The sequence below is a fragment of the Rhinopithecus bieti genome, unplaced genomic scaffold (assembly GCF_001698545.2).
Source record: "Rhinopithecus bieti isolate Rb0 unplaced genomic scaffold, ASM169854v2 scaffold_41346, whole genome shotgun sequence".
NCBI lineage: Eukaryota > Metazoa > Chordata > Mammalia > Primates > Cercopithecidae > Rhinopithecus > Rhinopithecus bieti.
Window position 1 is genome coordinate 61,277 of NW_016816812.1, and position 23,539 is coordinate 84,815.

Here is a 23,539-nt window from a genome sequence, read left to right on the forward strand (position 1 = left end):
TCACTGCAAGCTCTGCCTCCCAGGTTCAAGCGATTCTCCTGCCTCACCCTCCTGAGTAGCTGGGACTACAGGCACAGGCCACCACACCCAGCTATTTTTTGTATTTTAGTAGAGATGGCGTTTCGCCATGTTCGGTAGGCTGGTCTCGAACTCCTGACCTTGTGATCCGCCTGCCTCAGCCTTCCAAAGTGCTGGGATTACAGGTGTGAGCCACTGTACCCAGTCAGGAACTCCTCTGTCTTTGGGAAAGATATTTAATTTTAGACCCCTCTCCTTCTCCTTTCCCTGTGTCCCCAATCCTGAGCTCTGGCTCTAGGCCTGAGGTTCTGTTTTCTCTTTTTTCCTTTTTGTAGAGACAGGTTCTCCTCATGTTGCCCAGGCTGGTCTTGAAGTCCTGGCCTCAAGCGATCCTCCTGGCTTGGCCTTCCAAAACACTGGGATTATGCTTGGCCAAGGTAGGTTCTATTTTCTGTCTAGAAGCCTGGGGCCTGGCTTCCTCTAGGACTCATGGGAAAACCTGTGGAGGAGTGGGAGTGGGGGGGGCCAGTCAACAGCAGATGTTCTTTTGAAGGTCCCTGCCAGCATCTTGTTGCAACAGTGGTCTCGCACACACCCCCATAAGCCCGCTGTGCCCTCTACCACCCCCAGCTGTCGCTTCTGTGGCCCACACCCTCTTGACCCTAAGCCAAGCACACCCCTTCCCTTTCCCAGGACTGCCAAAGCATTGGAGCTCTGGAGCCAATCCAGCCCCCTGCTGCCCAGTGTGTCTGGGCCTGGCACCTCTCCCAGACTATGGGCACAGGTTAGCTGGCTGCCAGGCAAGCTAGGGACACTGTTCCAGCTTTCCCTTCTTCCCTGGAAAATCTGGCCCAAGACGGTCCGATGTGGCCTGGCAGGGGGGACAGCCACACCTCCTTCCAGTTGTCCCGGCTTCAACTTTGGGTGCCCCACAGAATGGGCATTGATGGGGTCCCATTTGACATAGGAAAAGCAAGGACGTAAGTGCTAGAGGAACTTGTCCAGAGATGACAAGTGACAGGGGAGGCTGCCTGACTCCTGGTCTAGCCTGCAGGGTGAGTCAGTGGGGTGGGTCACACGTATGCCCCCGGAGCCCAGTGTCTGGCCCCGTGGGGAGAGGGCAGGAAAGGGAGGCTCAGTTCCTGCCTTCTGAGAGCCCTGATGTCACACCAAGCATCACTCATTGAGATGCATATTAAATAGTAGCATGAAAAATGAATAAAGATATAAATGTGGCCAGGCACAGTGGCTCATGCCCATAATCCAGCACTTCGGGAGACCGAGGAGGGAGGATTGCTTGAGGCCAGGAGTTTAAGACCAGCCTGGGCAACATAGCGAGACTTCATCTCTAAAAAAAAAAAAAAGAATGTGTGCCTTTCACTTCACTCTCTTTTGTTTTGTTTGTTTGTGGTTTTTTTTTGTTTTGTTTTGTTTTTTGTTTGAGGCTGAGTCTCATTCTCTCACCCAGGCTGCAGTGCAATGGTGCAATCTAGGCCCACTGCAACCTCCACTTCCCATGTTCAACTGATTTTCCTGCCTCAGCTTCTTGAGCAGCTGGGATTACAGGCACCCACCACCACTCCCGGCTGATTTTTGTATTTGTAGTAGAGATGGGGCTTCACCATGTTGGTCAGGCTGGTCTTGAACTCCTGACCTCAAATGATCCACCTGCCTCGGCCTTCTAAAGTGCTGGGATTACAGGTGTGAGCCACTGTGCCCGGCTTCTTCTTTTTTTGAGATGGGGTCTCACTCTGTTGTCCAGGCTGGAGTCCATAGCACAATCTCAGCTCGCTGCAACCTCCGCCTCCCGGGTTCAAGCGAACCTCCCTCCTCAGCCTCCTGAGTAGCTGGGACTACAGGCATGAGCCACCACTCCTGGCTAATTTTTGTATTTTGGTAGAGATGGGGTTTCGTCATGTTGCCCAGGCTGGTCTCGAACTCCTGGACTCAAGCGATCTACCCGCTTCCCAATGTGCTGGGATTACAGGCATGAGACACTGCACCTGGCCTTGCCCTTCACTTTAAACTCTGCTTTTCTGCTAAGTATTTTCCTCATTTAATCATTCATTCATACATCAAACATTAAATGGGAAACCGTGCTCTGGGGCCACTGTTCTGCACTCAAGACGTTCCCACTGCAATTGGGGAGACAGACATGGTTTTAGCGGGTTAGGGAACCAGAGTGGCTTCCCAGAGGTGGTGACATTCGAACAGGTTCTTGCAGTGGGATTGCAGCAGGGAGTGAACAAAGGAAGGACGCTGGGGCAGGGGTGGGGGTGGGGAGCTCTCAAAATGGAGCACTCTACCGGGAGCCCCTCAGGAGCCTGCTGTGGCACTCTGGTGGGAATGGGTAGACATAGGTGGGGGATGAGCCCAAGGAGGGAGGAGGCCTTGGATGCCCACTGAGGGCCAGATTATCATCCCTTTATTTATTTATTTAGAGACTGAGTTTCACTCTTGTCGCCCAGGCTGGAGTAAAATGGCACAATCTTGGGCCACTGCAACTTCCGCCTCCCGGCTTCAAGCAATTCTCCTGTCTCAGCCTCCCAGATAGCTGGGATTACAGGCATGAGCCACCACATCCGGCTAATTTTTTTGTGTTTTTAGTAGAGATGGGGTTTCTCTATGTTGGCCAGGCTGGTCTCAAACTCCTAACCTCAGGTGATCCACCCACCTCAGCTTCCCAAAATGCTGGGATTATAGGCATGAGCCACCATGCCCAGCCTTCATTCCTTTATTTAAAAAGTATTTATTCGGCTGAGTGTGGTGGTGGCTCATGCCAGTAATCCCAGCACTTTGGGAGGCTGAGGCAGGAGGATCGCTTGAGGTTGGAAGTTCAAGATCAACCTGGGCAACACAGGGAGACCCTCATCTCTAGAGAAAAATCTTTTTCTGAAAATTAGCTGAGCATGGTGGTGCACACCTGTACTCCCAGCTACTTAGGAGGCTCAGGTGGGAGGATTGCTTGAGCCCAGGAGTTTGAGCCTTCAGTGAGCCATCATTGTGCTGCTCTACACCAGCCTGAACAAGAGAGTGAGACCCTATCCAAAAACATATAAAAATAAAAAGTATTTATTGAGCATCTACTATGTGCCCACTATTCTAGATGCTGGGAATACAGCAAAAGACAAGATGGACAAGCCCTTGCCGCCATGGAGTCTGTGGTCGAGTAAAGATGCCAAACACACAAATAAATAACATATATAATGGTGATGATATGCTACAAGGAAGATCAAGGAAAGACAGGGTAGGAACTACTTACTGGGTTTGAGGGAGGAATTCCAGTTTTGGTACAGTTCAAGTTTTTTCTTCTTTTTTTTAAAGACAGGGTCTTGCTGTGTTGCCCAGTCTGGAGTGCAGTGGCATGATCATGGCTCACTGCAGCCTGGAACTCCTGGGGTCAAGTGATCCTCTTGCCTCAGCCTCCCAAGTAGCTGGGATTACAGGTGTACACTACCACACCTGGTTAATTTTTGTATTTTTTGCAGAAATGGGGTCTTGATATGTTCCTAGGTTGGTCTTGAATGTCTGGGCTCAAGTGATCCACCTGCCTCAGCCCCCTGAGTAGTTGAGACTCCAGGTGAGCGCCGCTGCGCCCAGCTCCAATTCTAGATGATTTGGTCAGGGAGGTCCTTGCTGAGAAGGTGGTATTTGAGTAAATCTCTGAAGGACGTGAGAGAGTGAGTCATGTAGGTATCTGGGGAAGAGACTTCTGGGCAGAGGGAACAGCAAGTGCAACAACCATGAGGAAGGCGCCTGCCTAGTGTGAATGAGAAACAGCAAGGAGGCGAGGAGGCCTGGAATAGAGGAGGGAAGAGAATGCTCTTGAAAGAAGTGAGGCCAGGCCGGGCACAGTGGCTCACACCTGTAATCCCAGCACTTTGGGAGGCCTTGGTGGATGGACAGGAGTTCAAGTTCCAGACCAGCAACATAGTAAAACCCCGTCTCTACTAAAAATACAAAAACTAGCCAGGCGTGGTGGTGTGTGTCTGTAATCCCAGCTACTCGGGAGGCTGAGTAGGAGAATCGCTTGAACCCAGGAGGCGGAGGTTGCAGTGAGCTGCCACTGCACTCCAGCCTGGTGACAGAGCCAGACTCCGTCTTAAAAAAAAAAAAAAAAAAAAAATGCTGGGGAGATGGCTTAACCTGTAATCCCAACACTTTGGGAGGCTGAGGTGGGCGGATCACTTGAGGTCAGGAGTTCAAGATCAGCCTGGCCAACATGGTGAAACCCCAAAACAAGCCGGGTGTGGTGGCAGGTTCCTGTACTCCCAGCTACTTGGGAGGCCGAGGCAGGAGAATTGCTTGAACCCGGGAGGTGGAGGTTGCACTGAGTCAAAATCACGCCACTGCACTCCAGCCTGGGCGACACAGCGAGACTCTGTCTCAAAAACAAACAAACAAAAAAACAAACAAACAAACAAACAAACAAACAAACAAACAAAGCAAGCACAGGGCAAAGGCTGGGCATTTGGGAACTCCCAGAGCTCCTGGGCACAGCTTGGTGTTTCCATCCCATAGGCTGGAAGGGCTGGAATGAGCCCAGGCCCACTGCAATCCTGACATTGAGCGCTGCTGCCACCTGCTGGGCAGGGCCGGTATTGCCTTGCCTTGCCTTGTACCTGTGTGGGGTGGTTGGCATGAAGACAGTCACCACCTGTCCTCCAGAAGCTCTGGGGCTGGTAGGAGAGGCACAGTGACAGTGTCAGGACAACGATGAGGAGGCCCAGTGGCTGCTGGGGTCTGGAGGAGGAAGAGGAGGAAGCTTTTGTAGGATTCAGGAACAGATTTGTTCCTGGAGCATGGTTGTGGGGGCTGGGGAATGGGAAGGGCAGCTGACCCAGGCTGCATGGCTGTGTGTGTGTGTGTGTGTGTGTGTGTGTGTGTCTGTGTGTCTGTGTATCTGTGTATGTCTGTGTGTGTGTCTGTGTGTATCTGTGTGTGTATGTGTGTGTCTGTGTGTGTGCTCTGTTTGCGTGTCTGTGTGTGTGTGTCTGTTTTGTGTGTCTGTGTGTGTCTGTGTGTGTGTGTGTAGTTGAGATTCTCTTGTTGTTGCTTTATCAGGTCTGGCAGGCTTATTCCCCTTTTCTCCTCTCCTGGGAAGCTGGCCCTGGTCCATTTTGTTTTTCTTTTTGTAATTTAATTTTAAAATTGCAGGGTGAAAAGAAAGAAAGAAAGAAAGGGGAGAGAGAGAGAGAGAAGGAAGGAAGGAAGGCAGGCAGGAAGGAAGGAAAGAAGGAAAAAAAATAAAATTACAGGGTCTTGCTATGTTGCCCAGGCTTGTCTCGAACTCCTGGGCTCAAGCCATCCCCCCACCTCAGCCTCTCAAAGGGCGTTTGGTGCCCTAACCTGTGCTTTATACAAAGCACTGGCCACGGTGTGAGGCGCCTGCCTCCTTTAACCCTTACTATGACTCTGTTAGGGAGGCCCTCTACTAGCTCCATTTCACAGATGAGGACATTGAGGCATACAAAGTCATAAGGCTTGGGTGGCAGTGCTTAAATTGCCAGGCCCTGCCAATCCCTGGTGTTTTGATCACCATGCCCAGCCCCCCAGCCCGCCTGGTAGCTCTCTCTCCCCATCCCAGTTCACCATTAGCTGGGAACCGTCTCCTGGCTCAACCCCAGGCCTGGACTCAGCCATCATGTGGGAGCAGGATGTGGGCGGCCAGGGAAGGAGTCCTGGTGCTTAGTGTGTGACATTTGCATAGTGCTTTGGAATGAAATTTACTATATGCCTGAATGTAAATTCCTTTCCTCTTTCTCTCAATGAGATTAAAAAAATTTTGTCCCAAATTCTAATTTAAACTTTTAGAGATACAGATGAATAATCAACTCCCTTATAATATTTAAATAGTTAAAATTTAGACTTTAAAAATCCCATATTTTCTTTCTTTCTCTCTCTCTCTCTCTCTCTCTCTCTTTCTTTCTTTCTTTTGAGATGGAGTCTCTTGTCACCCAGGCTGGAGTGCAGTGGCACAATCTCGGCTCACTGCAACTTCCGCCTCCTGGGTTCAAGCGATTCTCCTGCCTCAGCCTCCTGAGTAACTGGGATTACAGGCATGCACCACCACGCCTAATTTGTATTTTTAAAGTAGAGACAGGGTTTCTCCAGGTTGGTCAGGCTGGTCTCGAACTCCTGACCTCAGGTGATCTGCCTGCCTCGGCCTCCCAAAGTGCTGGGATTACAGGCGTGAGCCACTGCGCCCAACGTTATTTTAATTTTTTTTTTTTTTTTGACATGGAGTCTTGCTCTGTCTCCCAGGCTGGAGTGCAGTGGTGCCATCTTGGCTCACTGCAACCTCTGTCTCCCGGGTTCAAGTGACCCTCTCACCTCAGCCTCCAGAGTACCTGGTATTACAGCTGTGCACTACTGTGCCTGGCTAATTTTTTGTATTTTTAGTAGAGACAGAGTTTCACCATGTTGGTCAGGCAGATCTCAAACTCCTGACCTCAAGTGATCTGCCCACCTCGGCCTCCCGAAGTGCTGGGATTACAAGCGTGAGTCACCACACCTGGCCTAAAATCATATTTTAAAGAATAATTTTATTTAGAAACATTGCTTTTCCAGTCTTGTGGTTTCTGAAAGTTTATGCAAACTCTTTATTCACATTTCTGCCTCCCATGGTCATTGTCATTGCTATGTGTCATCCCCTAGTGCCTATTTCAAGTTCCCTAGTTTCCTCAAACACATCATCTTCGCTTTTGCTTGGAAACACAGCACTTTTTTATTTTTCTTTTTTCTTTTTATTTTTTTTCGAGACGGAGTCTCGCTCTGTTGCCCAGGCTAGACCAGGCTAGAGTGCAGTGGCGCAATCTCGGCTCACTGCAAGCTCCGCTTCCCGGGTTCCCACCATTCTCCTGCCTCAGTCACCCCCGCAGCTGGGATTACAGGCGCCCGCTACTACGCCTGGCTAAGTTTTTGTATTTTTAGTAGAGACGGGGTTTCACCGTGTTAGCCAGGATGGTCTCGATCTCCTGACCTCGTGATCTGCCCGCCTTGGCCTCCCAAAGTGCTGGATTACAGGCGTGAGCCACTGCGCCCGGCCTATTTTTCTGTTTTTAATGTTTTGCTAACTCATACTTGTGGAACACAGCACTTTCTGAGCCTATTAATGATGCTGTCACTGAAAATATCACTCTGAGTCATGAGAGTGATTAGGTTGGTTGTTTTTAATCTAAATGGTAGGCGATTATTTGTGATCTCCTTAGGGTAACCACAGAATTATGTAAAATAGCAACTGGGCTGGCTGCAGTGGCTCACACCTGTAATCCCAGAACTTTGGGAGGCCAAGGCAGGCGGATCACTTGAGGTCAGGAGTTCAAGACCAGCCTGGCCAACGTGGTGAAACTGTGTCTCTACCAAAAATATAAAAAATTAGCCAGGTGTTGTGGTGGGCGCCTGTAGTCCCAGTTACTTCGGAGGCTGAGGCGGGAGAATCGCTTGAATCCGGGAGGTGGAGGTTGCAGTGAGCCAAGATCAAACCACCACACACCAGCCTGGGAAACACAGTAAGATTCAGTCTCAAAAATAAAACAAAACAAAACAAAATAAAATAAAATAGCAATCGCCTGTTCCCTCCTCATTTCCTCTCCCTGCTTAATTCTTCTCAACAGTACTGTACTTCTTGCCATCTGATATACTTGTTAATCTGTTTACCGTCTATTTCCCCTCATTGGAATGTGAGCTCCATGAGCTCAAGGAACTTTGTCTTGATTTACATCTGTCACTTGGAAACATACTTTGAACACAGTAGGTACTCAGTCAATATTTGTGGGCTGAATGAATGACTGTAAAGCTCTTAGAAACATGTGCTAGTCTGGGAGCCATGGTGCACGCCTGTCATCCCAACACTTTGGGAGGCCAAGGCAGCAGATCGCCTGAGCTCAGGAGTTCGTGACCAACCTGGGCAACATGGTGAAACCCTGTCTCTACTAAAAATACAAAAATTAGCTGGGCGTGGTGGAGCCCACCTGTAATCCCAGCTACTCGGGAGGCTGAGGCACTAGAATCACTTGAACCTAGGAGGCGGAGGTTGCAGTGAGCCGAGATTGTGCCATTGTACTCCTGCCTGGACAACAGAGTGAGACCCTGTCTCAAAAAAAAAAAAAAAAAATAGATAAATAAAATAGAAAAAGGAGAGAGAACCGGGTGCGGTGGCTTTCGCCTGCAATCCCAGCCCTTTGGGAGGCTAAGGCAGGAGAACTGCTTGAGCCCAGGAGTTTGAGACCAGCCTGGGCAATATAGCAAGATCCTGTCTCTAAAAAAAAAAAAAAAAATTAGGGCAGGCATGGTGGCTCATGCCTGTAATCTTAAAACACTTTTGGAGGCCGAGGTGGGCAGATCACTTGAGGTTGAGAGTTCAAAAACAGCCTGGCCAACATGGCAAAACCCCATCTCTACTAAAAATACAAAAATTAGCCAAGTGTGGTGGTCCATGCCTGTAATCTCAGTTACTCAGGAGGCTGAGGCATGAGTATCGCTTTAACCTGGAGGCGGAGGGGACAGTGAGCTGAGATCTTGCCACTTGTGGGCGGAGGATTACCTAGGTGCCGAGGCAAGAGACTGAAGGCACAAACTGTTTCAGTATAATAAAGAAAATAGTTAGAATAAGAATAGTCATAATACAAATTAGATATAGAGATGGTCATGGACAATTATCAATCATTATTATAAACATCATTAATCATTAGCTTTTAATATTACTCTTTATTGAATTACTAATATAACCTAGGGATAAACGGCGGGTATAGGGTCAGGTGCTGAAGGGACATTCTCAGAAGTGACCTAGAACGCAAGAGGTGAGCCTTCTGTCACACCCGCATAAGGGCCGCTTGAGGGCTCCTTGGTCAAGCGGTAATGCCAGTGTCTGGGAAGATACCCGTTACTTAGCAAACCGTGAAAGGGAGTCTCCTTTCCTTGGAGGAGTAAGGGAACACTCTGCTCCACCAGCTTCTTGTGGGAGGCTGGATATTATCCAGGCCTGCCGGTCATCCGGAGGCCTAAACCCCACCCTGTGGTGCTGTGCTTCAATGGTCACGTTCCTTGTCCTCTTTCGTGTTCCTCCTGTACTCCTGGTTCCTCTTTGAAGTCCACAGTAGATAGCGGTAGAAGGAATAGTGAAAGTCTTAAAGTCTTTGACCTTTCTTATAAGCGCATAGAAGAAAACACTGACGTATGCTGTCTTATCTCTCTGTTTCGGCTACCTAAGAGGGAAGGGCCCCCTGTCCTGTGATCACGTGACTTGCTTCACCTTGTCAATCACTTAGAAGATTCACCCTCCTTACCCTACCCTCCTTGTCTTGTATGTAATAAATATCAGCGCTCCCAGCCGTTCGGGGTCACTACGGGTCTCCGCGTTTTCATGGTAGTGGTCCCCCGGGCCCAGGTGTCTTCTCTTTATCTCTTTGTCTTGTGTCTTTACTTCTTACAATCTCTCATCTCTGCACATGGGGAGAACACCTGCTAAGTCCCGTAGGGCTGGACCCTACACCACTGAACCCCAGCCTGGGCGACAGAGTAAGATTCTGTCTCAAAAAAAAAAAAAAAAAAAAAAAAAAAAAAAAAAAAAAAATTAACTGGGTATGGTGGCGAGTGCCTGTGGTCCCAGCTACTCAGGAGGCTGAGGTGGGAGGATGGCTTGAATCCAGGAGATTGAGGCTGCAGTTAGCCATGATTACACCACACACTGCACTCCGGCCTTGGGAACAGGGTTGGAACCCTGTTTTAAAAAAAAAAAAAAAAAAAAAAAAAAAGTTATATATAATATTAATTATATATTATATATATGTAGTATGTATAAAGGTTAAAAAAAGGCAAGGATGAAACTTGTGCTTTTAAAGTGGAATTTAAATTTCCCCCAGTTTATGTAGACAGATAAATAAACAGACATAAATATGTATGTTTCTGTGTGTGTATAAATGTGTGCCCACAGAGTGGACCCTGGCGTAGAATGACCCTAATTGCATTGAATGTGCCTACCACGGAGATCCTGGTTTCTAAATACTATTCCTCCTTAAAAAGAAACCAAGTATTCTTGAAGAAATGGCAAATTCAGGGCCAGGACAGGGAGAAACAAGATGAGCCTGAAATATCTTGTTGAGCCAGAAAGAAAGGAAGTGATTAAAGAATGACGGGGTTTGTCAAGATGACAAGAGGTCAGCAAGGGGCATCCACTGATCAAATTTGGGACAATTTGAGCATCAAAATAAATGACAGGAAAAAGCCAGTCATAGTGGCTCATGACTGTAGTCCCAGCTACTTGGGACGCTGAGAAGGGAGGATCGCTTGAGCCTGGGAGGTCGAAGCTGCTGTGAGCTATGATTGCGCCACTACACTCCAGCATGGGTGACAGAGTGAGACCCTGTCTCAAAAAAAGAAAAAAAAAAAAAAGCATGGTTTGGTCTTGCTTTTTTGTTTGTTTGTTTTGAGCTGGAGTCTCAGTTTGTCGCCCAGGCTGGAGTGCAGTGGCGCAATCTCGGCTCATTGCAACCTCCGCCTCGTTGGTTCAAGCGATTCTCCTGCCTCGGCCTCTTGAGTAGCTGGGATTATAGGCGCCTGCCACCATGCCCAACTATTTTTTTGTAGTTTTTCTGTTTTTGTTTTTTTTTTTGAGACAGAATCTCACTCTATTGCCTAGCCTTGAGTGCAGTGGTGGCGCCATCTCGGCTCACTGCAACCTCCGCCTCTCGGGTTCAAGCGATTCTCCTGCCTCAGGCACCCGAGTAGCTGGGATTACAGTTTTAAAATGCCTGGCTACTTTTTAAAATTTGTAGTAGAGATGGGGTTTTATCGTGTTGGCCAGGCTGGTCTCGAACTCCTGGCCTCAAGTGATCCGCCCGTCTCAGTCTCCCAAAGTGCTGGGATTACGGGCGTGAGCCACCGTGCCTGGCCAATTTTTTCGTATTTTTAGTAGAGACGGGGTTTCACTATGTTGGCCAGGCTGGTCTCGAACTCCTGACCTCGTCATCTGCCCGCCTCGGCCTCCCAAAGTGTTGGGATTACAGGCGTGAACCACTGCGCCCAGCCAAAAAAAGCATCTTAATGAAGTGACGGACATTTTAATGAAGTGATGGCTCCAACGGATATTTGGCTACAGTGAGAACATGAGAACATAGCATCAGTTTTGTGGTATTTCTGTCCAAAATGTGTCACGGTGGTCTCATCGTCAGGAAGAAGTGGACAAACCGAAATGGAAGGACAGTCTACAAAATCACTTCCCTGTAATATCAAGGTTATGAAACTCAAAGGCTGCAAATTGTTCTAGATTGAGGGAGAATAAAGACGTGACAACTAGGTACAGGGTTTCACAACTTACCAGTGTTTTTTTTTTTTTTTGGAGACGGAGTCTCGCTCTGTCACCCAGGCTGGAGTGCAGTACAATCTCGGCTCACTGCAACCTCCGCCTCCCGGGTTCAAGCGATTCTCCTGCCTCACCCTACCGAATAGCTGGGATTACAGAAACGCACCATCACGCCCAGCTAATTTTTGTATTTTTAGTAGAGATAAGGTTTTACCATGTTGGCCACGCTGGTCTTGAACTCCTGACCTCGTGATCTGCCCACTGTGGCCTCCCGAAGTGCTGGGATTACAGGTTTGAGCCACAGTGCCTGGCCAGTTTGTGATGTGGTTTTTTTTTTTTTTTTTTTTTTCACCTTAAAGGTTGAAATTGTTTGGACATTGGAGAGCAGTTTTAAATTTGTTTTCGTTGTTGTTTTTGTTTTGAGACAGAGTCTTGCTCTGTCCTCCAGGCTGGAGTGCGGTGGCTGGATCTCAGCTCACTGCAAGCTCCGTCTCCCGGGGTTTCACCGTGTTAGCCAGGATGGTCTCGATCTCCTGACCTCATGATCTGCCCGTCTCAGCCTCCCAAAGTGCTGGGATTACAGGCTTGAGCCACCGCGCCCGGCCTGGTGCACCTCTCTTTAGGCAACTTGCTAGTCCCCTGCTCCTGGGAGGTCACCAAATTGGCGGTAAACTTAGTGCAAGTACAGTTACCTGCACTACAGGCATACTGCACTACAACCCGGAACTCCTGGGCTCCAGCGATCCTCCTGCCTCAGCCTCCCAAGTAGCTGGGACTACAGCCACTGCACCTGATGACATTTACTGTTTGAGCTGGGTTGAGGAACTAATCCCTAATATGTAACTTTGCTGAAAAGGCCTTTGCTGAAATGGAGATTTCTTTTTACACATTTATTAATATGTTGTTGGTATACTCTGGGTACTTGTGGAGGTGGTGGTCACCTCAAGGTTGCTGGGGGGTACTGAGACCCCTGAGGGCACAGCAGACCTACCCATGCTCTTGGATCAGAATGCTGGGAATATTAGAGGTAGTATTCAAGATGTTAGGAGGGCTGGGTGCATTGGGAGGCTAACACTGGAAGTCAGGAGTTCAAGACCAGCCTGGGCACCACAGAGAGACCCCATGTCTACAAAACATTTTAAAAACAATTGCTGGGCATGGTGGTGGATGCCTATAGTACCAGCTACTTGGAAGACTGAGGAGGGAGGATCTGTTGAGCCCAGGAGTCTGAGGCTGCAGTGAGCTACGACTGTGCCACTGCACTCCAGCCTGGGCAACACATTGAGTCTAAGAACAAAAAATGTGGACTGGGCATGTGGGTCACGCTTGTAATTCCAGCACTTTGGGAGTCTGAGGCAGGCAGATCACTTGAGGTCAGGAGTTTGAGACCAGCCTGGCCAACATGGCGAAACCCCATCTCTCCTAAAAAAAAATCAAAATTATCTGGGTGTGGTGGCAGGCACCTGTAGTCCCAGCTACTTGGGAGACTGAGGCAGAAGAATCGTTTGAACTGGGAGGTGGAGGTTGCAACGAGCTGAGATTTCACCACTGCACTCCAGCCTGGCTGACAGAGTGAGAGTCCATCTCAAAAAATAAAAAAATTTAAAAAATTAAAAAAATGTGGCTGGGTGCGGTGACTCATGCCTGTAATCCCAGCACTTTGGGAGGCTGAGGCGGGCGGATCACGAAGTCAGGAGATTGAGACCATCCTGGCTAACAAATGGTGAAATCTGGTCTCTACTAAAAATACAAAAAATTAGCCGGGCATAGTGGCAGGCGCTTGTAGTCCCAGCTACTTGGGAGGCTGAGGCAGGAGAATGGCGTGAACCCGGGAGGCGGAGCTTGCAGTGAGCTGAGATGGCACCACTGCACTCCAGCCTGGGCGACAGAGCGAGACTCTGTCTCAAAAGGTCAATAAATAAATAAATAAAATGTGAGGAGGAATTGCCAGGAATACACTTTTTTCCTTCTGTTTTTCTGCAGGGGTAAGGTTGTATTTATATGTGTGGATGATGCCATTCAAGGTACAAAGCTAATCCTTCAGGATGGGGGCTGGGGTACCTTATGTCTCTCAGCATTGGAGACATGATGCCTTCTTCCCTCCTCTCCTTCCCTCTCTCTCTGTATGAGACAAGGTCTTGCTCTGTTGCCTAGGCTGGAGTGCAGTGGTGTGATCCTATGGCTCACTGCTGCCTTGAACTGGGCTCGATAGATCCTCCTGCCTCGGCCTCCCTGAGTGCTGGGATGCCAGGCATGAGCCACCGTGCCTGGCTCCGCCCCTCCTTTCACAAGATGTGGGTAGAGCACCCTCTTGCGGCGAAGGGAGGAAGGGGCTGAGTGTGCTCTGGGCCTGACGGAAGGTTTCTAGGGTGCAGCTAGGGCCTCCTCCTTGGCCTGATGGGGGTGGGGCCTGCCAAGGAGTGCCTTGCTGGGAAGGGAGGGCAAAGGGCCATGTCTTTCGCTTGCCCCACCCGCCTGCCAAGAGTCCCAGTCACCAGGCCACCCTGAGTCCCGGCCCTTGAGGGTAAGTGTTCTGAACACAGCTGCCTCGTCCTTCCCCAATGACTGGGTGAGAATTCTTTGCTCCTTGGGGGTCCAAATACCCTGTTCATGCTGCTTGCACTGAGGCTGGCAGTGGCCACAGCAGCCCCCTCCTTTTCCTTTTCATAGGTCCATGAGAGTGGGGCAGAAGCAGGGGAAGGTACACAGCACCTCAGCCCCCTCCCCACCTGACAGCAGCATCAAAGCCAAGGCCAAGGCGGGAGGGCCCAGAGTGGGACATCTCTTCCAGACAAGCCTTGGTCGCCGCTGCCTCCTCTGTCACCCTGCGGCACAGCCCAGAGTACCAGGCGGCTGGAGCACTGGGGGACACCAGGACAGAACCCTCCCTGGACCAAGTCCTCCAGGAGCGGGATGAAGCCATTGCCAAGTAAGCGGAAGTTGCTTTTGGGGGCCAGGAGGGGATTTGGGGGCTCCCCTGCAGGGCCTTGTCCTGCTAATGGAGGAGCGGAGGGCTAGTCAGGCATTCTGGAAGGAAAGCCACACAAGCAGCCGCCCTGTCACTGAGGCCGGGTCTGTGGCCACACTCGTCCACCCCCAGGACCCCATAACCAGACCCACAGGGTCCGAGCCTCAGCTACTCTCTTTGCCACCCACAGGAAGCAGGCAGTGGAGGCAGAGCTGCAGAGGTGCAAAGCCAGGCTACGCACCATGGAGGCCCAGCTGCTGGAGGTCCTGGAGGAGAAACTGAGGCTGAGGCGGGAGCTGGAGGCCTGGGAGGTAGGGGGAATGCCATCAGGGCCTGGGAGGTGTGGGGAAGAGGGCACAGGCTCAGCCTTGAACCTGCTCTCCTGTCCATAGGAGGACGTGCAGCAGCTGGTGTGGCAGCAGGTCCAGCATCAGCTGCAGAGAGAGACCGAGGGTACTCGGGGACACCACATGGACCCTGGAGCTGCCAGGACCCCCCGGTCCAGATTCTCCCTGGGTCGGGGACGTTGGTGGTGACACAGACCTCAGCCCAGGACTTTGGGAGTAATGTCTTTATTCATTAAAGCCTGAGGTCTGACCACCCCTGTAAAACCTCGTGCCCACTCAGTGCCCATCTGAGTCCTTCTGTGCCCAAATGTGGAGCAGGCTGCAGGGACTGGAAGCCTGGGGTTTTGTGCCTCCTCTTTGTTTTGTCTTTTTTGAGACGGAGTGTTGCTCTGTTGCCCAGGCTGGAGTGCAGTGGCGTGATCTCGGCTCACTGCAACTTCCACCTCCCGGGTTCAAGTGATTCTCCTGCCTCAGCCTCCTCAGTAGCTGGGATTACAGGCATGCACCACCACGTCAGGCTAATTTTTGTACTTTTAGTAGAGATGGGGTTTCACCATGTTGGCCAGGCTGGTCTCGAACTCCTGGCGTCAAGTGATCCTCCCACCTCAGCCTCCCAAAGTGCTGGAATTACAGGCATGAGCCACTGCGCCCAGCCCGCTTCTTGCCAGCAACTCTTAGACCAGGAAGCCTCGGATGGCAGCTATGAAGTCCTGTGGGCGTTCAGCGTGGATCCAGTGGCCAGCGTTCGGCACCGTCTGTATCTGGGCCCGAGGGAAGAGCCGCATAATCTCAGGGTGGTGGCTGGGACTGTGCATCGCAGTGATGGCCATCGAAAATGGGTGAAAGTGGGATGAGGAGGAGTGAAAGAGACAAGTGTAAGCAGAGTGGGGAGAAACAGAGAGAGCTGCATGAGCCCACATGCCCAGTGGTATTTCTGGCCTCTCAGCCACCCCCCTTCCACACCCAAGGCCTCCCCTGGTAGGGTCCCCAGGCTAGGGCCTGGGCGAGTAAAGCATGCCCCTCCCATTACCCAAGCTGGCTTACTGCACGAATTGGGAGTTTCCACCGAGGAGAAAGAGTGTTGGTCCGAGGTAGGACTCCTGCCTCTGTGGGAAAGTCAAGAGCTTGTCTAGGTGCTGGGCCAGGGCATCCAAGTTCAACCTCCACGCGAGGCGCCCGTCTTCCTCTACCAGGTTGGTGAGCAGGTACTGCCGTACGGCTAGGTTCTGTGGGGGTGCAGCAGTTGGGGGGGTTCCTTGTGCGAACTGAGGGTACCACTCTTCCCTTGACAGGTCCCGGTCTACAATAGCATCTGGGGGGCTTGGGTGTATCACCTGGACGACAGAACTGAGCTGTTCATCTGCCAGTTTTCGGGCACGGGAGTGGGGCAGCCCATCTGGGATGTTGACGGTCCTCATGGCTGCCACATAGGCAGGAAAGTGGGAGGAACCTGTGCCTTCCACTGGGCTGATATCTACAGCAATCAGACGTTCCACCAGCTCTGGCTGTGAGAGAGAACCGAATTGGGACCAGTCTTAGGCAGACACAGTGAGTCTCAGGCACGGCTCCTGGAGCCTGAATGTGGTCATCCAAGGATCATTTGAGTCCCAGGTTGCCTGCGGGGCACTCAGGGTATATACCGAATGGGAGGAGGCCCCAGACAGGGGCGGCTCACCCTCTGTAATGCCAGCAGCATGGCTGTCCTCCCTCCCATGCTGTGGCCAACGATGACGCAGGGCACCAGGCCCAGCCGGGGCAGGAGGTCCTGCAGGTCCTGGCTCATGATCTCGTAGCTCATGTCTGGGCTGTGGGGGCTGTTACCATGGTTACGAGCATCCACTGTCAGCACCTGGGGAGTGGGGTGAGACGGAGCTGCGTTGGTATCCCCATTCTAGGGTAGACAGCCAAAGGCCTTGTAGGGACAGCAGGTCAAGGGTGTGGAGAGCCTGGGGATACACCCCGCAGAGGGGAAGGGCCCAGACAGTGGGAGGGCCCAGTTTCCAGACCTAAAAGGCCCAGATGAAGAACCTGGGGCCACTCTGCCAGAGAAAAGCAGGCCCCAGGGTTGTGACCACATCTCTGAAGGGCTGGCCAGGCTGGGGGTAATCCCGGAGAATGCCAGGAACGAGACTCCAGGAATTTCCAACAGTAGGAGCACAGAAGAACGGGCTGCCATAAGAGGTGGTGAGCTCCCGGTCATCCCTAGGAAACAAGCAGGCTCCTTCATGGAAAGGGTGCAGGCGCCTAGTCATTGGCCAGCGCCGATGGAGATCTACAACATGAATTAATGAAGATGGCAACGTGAAGGAATAAACGGGGTTGCCGTTCAGGGTCCACAGTCAGCGTGAGGAGCGGGACCCCGAGAAGCGGGACGCCCCAGCCCCGCCTCCTCCCAGGCCCCGCCCACTCGGAAGCGCACCCTACGTCCTGTCTGCTGGGCGAAGGCCTTGGCGATGGAGTTGAAGTTAGTTTTGCAGCCGAAGAGCCCGTGCAGAAAAACGACGGCCGGGAGGGCTGCCTCCCCGTCCAGAAGCCTGTAGGAAAGCGGAAGCGGCCTGGCAGGGGAAGGATCCGGGTCAGGGTCTGAGCCGGCGGAGGCGGGGAAAGGGGTAGGGGAAAGGGCTTTGGGGGAGAGGCCTGGGAGGCGACGGGTCCAAGGGGAGGAGATGGGGCCGTCGGGGCCCGGCAGGAAAAGGAGGACAGGGCTCCTCCCTCCCGGTGCCCCTGACTGACCTCGGCTCGGCCTCCCCTCGGCCGCCGCTGCTGCTGGGTGCGACAGGCACCCTCGCGAAGCTAGGACTGTGCGAGCCGAGCCCCTTACGGGGGAGCCTCCAGGCTCGGGTCCAGCGGAGCATGCTTGCAAGCCGTTGTCCGGCTCGCACCTCGCGAGGTACGGCCTACCCACGCTCCTTCTTTCGCCCTCGCTCGGAGCCCCGCCCACTTCCGTCTTGAGTCCCGCCCACTTCCGACTTGAGTCACGCCCTCTCCCCGTCCCCATCGCGGATTCTCCGCCCTCGGTCACGTTTCCTTACGTAGTCCCCGAGAAAGGTCCGGCCCCGCCTCCATCCCCGCCCCTTACGCCATTATGTAATCCCCGCAGGCCTTGCGCCGGTCGCCCTGAGCGCCGCACCTGGCTACGCCCTAGGCGGGGCCACCCAAGGTGCTTGCCCCGCCCCTCGCGAAGCTCCGCCCTGCATAGAATCCGCGCGGGGAATCGCTACCTTCCCGCCCTAAGGTCTGGGAATTCGGTCTGCGCTGCTCTGCGCGTGCTCGGTTCTGTGCTGCAGCTTGGGCCTGGGTTCCCGCCCCACACCTGTCGTCGCTCACTGATCTGGGTGGCTGCCATCGTTTCTGTGCCGCCGGCGGGGGCGAGCGGCGCCAGGGTGGCTCTGGGCGGCGGAGCGCCAGTGTGGTGGCGCCGTGCTCCACTGCTGGGGGCCCGGGCCGGCCGGGCGGAGCACAGGCACCCACACATCCTGGAGTCGTCGATCTAGAATAGAGCTCTCCCCCAAGCCCCTCTGTCCCCTTTACATTTGGGGGAGCCTCTCCCAGTCTGATCCCGCCTGCTTTTCCGCCCATACTCCCCGTTCTCATACTCCCCTATCAGGCACCCTGCCTTTCAAGGTCTTCTCCACACCCCACCTCCTCCTGCTGGGGTGCTATCTGTCTTCCAGATAGCCAGTTGCCCGAGTCCTATACTTTTTTTTTGGTGGGGGGTCTTACCCTCGCCCAGGCCGGAGTGCAGTGACGCGACCATAGCTCACTGCAGCCTCGACCTCCTGGGCTCAAACGATCCTCCCGCCGTTTCCTCCCGAGAATCTGGGACTACAGGCGCAGACTAATTTTAACTTTTTCTTTTTCTTTCTTTCTTTCTTTCAGAATCATGGTTAAAAATTTTTTTTTAGGCCGGGCGTGATGGCTCACTCCTGTAATCCCAGTACTTTGGAAGTCTGAGGCGGGTGGATCACCTGAGGCCAGGAGTTCAAGACCACCCTGGCCAACATGGTGAAACCCCGTCTCTACTAAAATACAAAATTAGCTGGGCATGGTGGCAGGTGCCTGTAATCTCAGCTACTCGGGAGGCTGAGGCAGGAGAATCGCTTGAACTCAGGAGACCGAGGTTGCAATGGGCGGAAATTGAGCCACTGCACGCCAGCCTCGGGAATGGAGACAGACTCCGTTTCAAAAAAAAAAAAAAAAAATTGCCGGGCCTGGTGGCACGGCCCTGTAAGTCCCAGCTACTTGGGAGGCTAAGGCAGGAGAATCGTGTGAACTTGGGAGATGGAGGTTGCAGTGAGCCAAGATCTTGCCACTGCATTCCAGCCTCTGTAACAGCGAGACTCCATCTCAAAAAAAAAAAAAAAAATTTTTTTTAAATAGAACCAGGGTCTTGCTATGTTGCCCAGGCTGGTCTCGAATTCCTGAGCTCAAAGTGCTGAGATGACAGGCATGAGCCACCACACCTGGCCCAACAAAATTTTTTTTAGAGAAGGGTCTTGCTACCTTGCTCAAGCTGGTCTCCAGCTCCTGGCCTCAAGCAACCCTCCCATCTCAGGTATATGGCTTTTATTTTATTTTTTCTGAGACAAGGTTTCACTGCGTCACCCCAGGCTGGAGTACAGTGGCACAATCATGGCTCACTGCAACCTCTTCCTCCCGGGCCCAAGCAATCTTCCTGCCTCAGCCTCCCGAATATCTGGGACCACAGATGTGCACCATCATGTCTGGCTAATTTTTTTCTGTTTTGTAGAGATAGGCTCTTGCTATGTTCTAGGCATAGCAAGGGGACAGTTTCAGGCTGGTCTGGAACTCCTAGACTCAAGTGATCCTCCCGCCTCAGCCTCCTGAGCAGATGGAACTGCTCAGCAGGTGTGCGCCACCATGCCTGGCCTCAGCTATAGGCTTTTTTTTTTGAGAGTCTCGCTCTGTCACCCAGGCTGGAGTGCAGTGGCCGGATCTCGGCTCATTGCAAGCTCCGCCTCCCGGGTTCAGGCCATTCTCCTGCCTCAGCCTTCCGAGTAGCTGGGACTATAGGCGCCCGCCACCATGCCCAGCTAATTTTTTTTGTATTTTTAGTAGAGACGGGGTTTCACCGTGTTAGCCACGATGATCTCGATCTCCTGACCTCGTGATCCGCCCGTCTCGGCCTCCCAAAGTGCTGGGATTACAGGCTTGAGCCACCGCACCTGGCCAGCCATAGGCCTTTTAAGGCCTTGTATAACTGCTGCCTCCTCAAGCCTTCCCAGATTTTCTGAGTTAAAACTAATCTCTTTGATCGAACGTTCTCGAAGCATTTCTCAGAGGCTACTGTGTAGTATTATAGAGGTGGCCCTCCCTGTGTGCGTCCACAGCAGGAGCCATGTCTTGTTCATCTGGTGCAAAGTGGTAATAGTCATCGAGAGGTTCAGGTCGCTGGGAAATGCTTATGTGAAAGTTCTGCAGGTGGCTGGGTTAGTGGCTCTCCTGGAGATGACACCTGGGCCAGCTAGTCTTATACTGGCCCCTCCCCCACCTCTTTAGGGCGGTCCAGGACCCACAGGATGAGTCCTAACTCTTTTTAAAAAAAATTAATTAATTAATTATTATTATTATTATTTGAGACGGAGTTTCGTTCTTGTTGCCCAGGCTGGAGTGCAGTGGTGTGATCTCGGCTCACTGCAACCTCCACCTCCTGGGTTCAAGTGATTCTCCTGCCTCAGCCTCCCAAGTAGCTAGGATTACAGGCATGCGCCACTATGCCCGGCTAATTTTGTATTTTTACAATACAGTAGAGACTGGGTTTCTCCACGTTGGTCAGGCTGGTCTCAAACTCCCGACCTCAGGTGATCCACCCGCCTCAGCCTCCCAAAGTGCTGGGATTACAGGCATGAGCCACTGCGCCCGGCCATTACTTTTTTTTTTTTTGAGACAGGGTCTGGCTTTGTCACCCAGGCTGGAACCCGGCTCACTGCAACCTCCACCTCCCGGGTTCAAGCGATTTTTATGCCTCAGCCTCCTGAGTAGCTGGGACTACAGGCGTGCACCACCATACCCGGCTGATTTTTACTGATTTTGGTAGAGGTGGGGTTTCACCATGTTGGCAGAGCTGAGGATGTGCATGCGCCACTATGCCCGGCTAATTTTGTATTTTACAATACAGTAGAGACTGGGTTTCTCCACGTTGGTCAGGCTGGTCTCAAACTCCCGACCTCAGGTGATCCACCCGCCTCAGCCTCCCAAAGTGCTGGGATTACAGGCATGAGCCACTGCGCCCGGCCATTACTTTTTTTTTTTTTGAGACAGGGTCTGGCTTTGTCACCCAGGCTGGAACCCGGCTCACTGCAACCTCCACCTCCCGGGTTCAAGCGATTTTATGCCTCAGCCTCCTGAGTAGCTGGGACTACAGGCGTGCACCACCATACCCGGCTGATTTTTACTGATTTTGGTAGAGGTGGGGTTTCACCATGTTGGCAGAGCTGAGGATGTGTCCTAACTCTGTAAAGCTCCATCTCCTGCCTAATGGGACTCTTAGTTGTTTGGTTCTAATCTGAGGAGGGCTGAGGTCACCGGGGACTCTAAGCACACCAGGTGGTGCGATCATTTGTTTCTCACATAGTAATTAGGGGGGTGATGAGGACATCTGAGTCCTGGATGGGGGCTGGTCCCAGGCCTGGGAGGGGTCCTTGGAGGGTGTTTGTCTAGAGTTGGCGGATGAAGGGCATGAGGGTTGAAGATTCAGAACAATAGTATTTCAAAGGTGCTTTTTGTTTGTTTGTTTGTTTTGAGACAGAGTCTCTCTCTGTTGCCCAGGCTGGAGTGTAGTGTGACAATCTCAGCGCACTGCAACCTCCACCTGCCGGGTTCAAGCGATTCTCTTTCTCAGCCACCCAAGTAGCTGGGATTGCATGTGTGCGCCACCACGCCCAGCTAACTTTTGTATTTGTAGCAGAGACTGGGTTTCACCGTGTTGGGCAGGCTGGTCTTGAACTCCTGACCTCAGGTGATCCTCCCGCCTCGACCTCCCAAAGTGCTGGGATTACAGGAGTGAGCCACTGTGCCTGGCCTCAAAGGTGCTTGCAAACTGCTCCCTGCCACACACCCCACAATCCACAAGGTAATCTCAGCCTGGCTCAAGAGCCCCATATCTAGGGGCAGAAGCAGCCTTGAGATATTTACTCAGAGTCCGGGGCCCCAGCCCTGATCAGGTGGCTGGTGAAGGCAAGCAGAAAAACCAGTTGGTTTGATGTTTCCACTTGAACGTTCCAGAGAAAGAGGTGGGCTCAGGGGAGGGGTTGTTGCTACCTGGCCAAGAAGCTTGCTGTCGGTTGGCGAAGGCCTCCTTCTGGGGGAGGCCAGAGGGGAGGCCTTCCGGAGCCCCTGACCTGCGGAGGTGAAGGTGGGAGGTGAAATGGGCTATCGCTCTTTGGAGGTCGAGTCTACACTGCCCCATCCATGTTCCCAGCCTTCCTGTGAAGTGGGAAGGTGCCATCCTTATTTTGCTGATGAGGAAAGAGAGGCTTGGATGGCGAAGTAACCCAGCTCCAAGTCACTTAGCCAGGACATGGCCCGGATTCTTTCCTTCACTGACTCTTAACGCAGTGCTCTGTGTATTTTGTCACCACCCTTCAGGCTGTGGGGACCAAGGGCCGAAGGGGTGCGGCCTGAGGCGGCCAGGACACTGCGCCTAGGTGGCGGTGGCATTGAATGGGTTAAGGAGGGGAGGTGGCGGGTGTCCCTTAACCGCACCTGGCCCAGTATCGGTCACGTGGCCAGGGTTTCACCTGCCCCGCTGAGCAGGGACAATCGGGCTGCTTGTTTTGTGGCAGGTCGCCATGGTGACAGCAGCGTGCCAGAGGAGGTCATGGGGCAAATTCCTGCTGGCCGGGCCAGGTGAGGCAGGAGTGTCAGCTGTGCTGGCACCAGTTGGGGCTTCCCGGAAGACCCCTGGAGCTTTCCCGTGGGGCTGTCCCCAGTGGGCCCTTATGTGACTCCCCTCAAAACCTCCTCCCAACTCAACCCCCACATCAGCCCAGCTTCTCTCCTCCCAGATTTTGAACCTGAGTCGATGTATTAAGCAGTCGGGATTTTCATATACATTATCTCGTTTAATCTGCACAGCAACCTTTCCCACGTGGGAATGGTAATCCCTGCAGGTCTGTTGCCGGGTGCGCCTCCCCTACGACTCACCCAACACTTTGAGAACACTGGCTCCTTCCTGCCTTGCTTCAACAAGCCCAGATCCATTAGAGCCTCTCACTGCGCACCAAGCACCGTCGTAGACACAGCCGTGAACAAAACAACAAATTAATCAATCTCACAACAAAGGATTGTGTCTGAGTATTTATTTTCTTCGAAGCAGGTTAGGTTGGCCCCAGCCATCCGGAGAAGGTGGGGATGGCACAGGATCAGGCCAGGGCTCTGGTGTCCAGAACATGTCCACGAGCTCTCTCTGCCACTTCCCTGCCTCACCTGCACCTGCTCCCCACCAAGCCTTCCCACAGATTGTCCACAGATTCTCACCAGCCCCACAGATTCTCATACTTCCAGTCACTCCTCTTTCTGCTCCCTAACCTCCAACAGGCCCTGCTGACAGTAACAGTTGGCAGTTTTTGTTTTTTTTTGAGATGGAGTCTTGCTCTGTCACCTATGCTGGAGTGCAATGGCGCGATCTTGGCTCACTGCAACCTCCACCTCCCGGGTTCAAGTGATTCTCCTGCCTTAGCCTTCAGAGTAGCTAGGATTACCGGCACACACCACCACGCCCGGCTAATTTTTGTATTTTTAGTAGAGACAGGGTTTCACCATGTTGGCCAGACTGGTGTCAAACTCCTGACCTCAGATGACCTGTCCACCTCGTCCTCCCAAAGTGTTGGGATTACAGGCATGAGCCATCGTGCCCTGCTGGTTGTCAACTACTTTTTTCTG

The 23,539-nt window shown here is 52.3% G+C and overlaps 1 protein-coding gene and 1 long non-coding RNA gene across 4 annotated transcripts; one reads left to right on the top strand and one right to left on the bottom strand.

Moving 5' to 3' along the window:
- Positions 1-412: 412 nt before the first annotated feature.
- LOC108517370 (uncharacterized) lies at positions 413-14,776 on the top strand. The gene is made up of 5 exons (XR_001882085.1): positions 413-455; positions 3,125-3,265; positions 13,991-14,249; positions 14,479-14,599; positions 14,681-14,776. It is a non-coding gene; the product is annotated as an uncharacterized LOC108517370 (long non-coding RNA).
- A 68-nt stretch (positions 14,777-14,844) lies between these two features.
- On the bottom strand, positions 14,845-17,587 carry ABHD11 (abhydrolase domain containing 11). 3 transcript variants are annotated; one of them, XM_017855251.1, is made up of 7 exons: positions 17,369-17,557; positions 17,055-17,190; positions 16,642-16,907; positions 16,311-16,484; positions 15,970-16,140; positions 15,680-15,861; positions 14,845-15,442 (listed from the first exon to the last, which is right to left on the bottom strand). In XM_017855251.1, exons 4-7 carry the CDS (start codon positions 16,431-16,433, stop codon positions 15,310-15,312), a joined length of 609 nt encoding a protein of 202 aa, XP_017710740.1. In that variant the 5' UTR covers positions 16,434-16,484; positions 16,642-16,907; positions 17,055-17,190; positions 17,369-17,557; the 3' UTR covers positions 14,845-15,309. The 3 variants fall into 3 exon arrangements, with proteins under 3 accessions (XP_017710740.1, XP_017710739.1, XP_017710741.1); XM_017855250.1 differs by lacking the exon at positions 16,642-16,907 and having other exon boundaries at positions 17,369-17,587; XM_017855252.1 differs by lacking the exons at positions 16,642-16,907; positions 17,055-17,190 and having other exon boundaries at positions 17,369-17,441.
- Positions 17,588-23,539: the final 5,952 nt, after the last annotated feature.

What these genes read in the sequence shown, in the direction of transcription:
- ABHD11 (XM_017855250.1), bottom strand. Translation starts at nt 17,490, where the DNA reads ATGCTCCGCTGGACCCGAGCCTGGAGGCTCCCCCGTAAGGGGCTCGGC. An exon ending in CGAGGGGAGGCCGAGCCGAG is followed by an intron (nt 17,191 to 17,368) that starts GTCAGTCAGGGG and finishes TTCCCCTGCCAG; the next exon opens with GCCGCTTCCGCTTTCCTACA. An exon ending in AGCTCAGTTCTGTCGTCCAG is followed by an intron (nt 15,862 to 15,969) that starts GTGATACACCCA and finishes GCACCCCCACAG; the next exon opens with AACCTAGCCGTACGGCAGTA.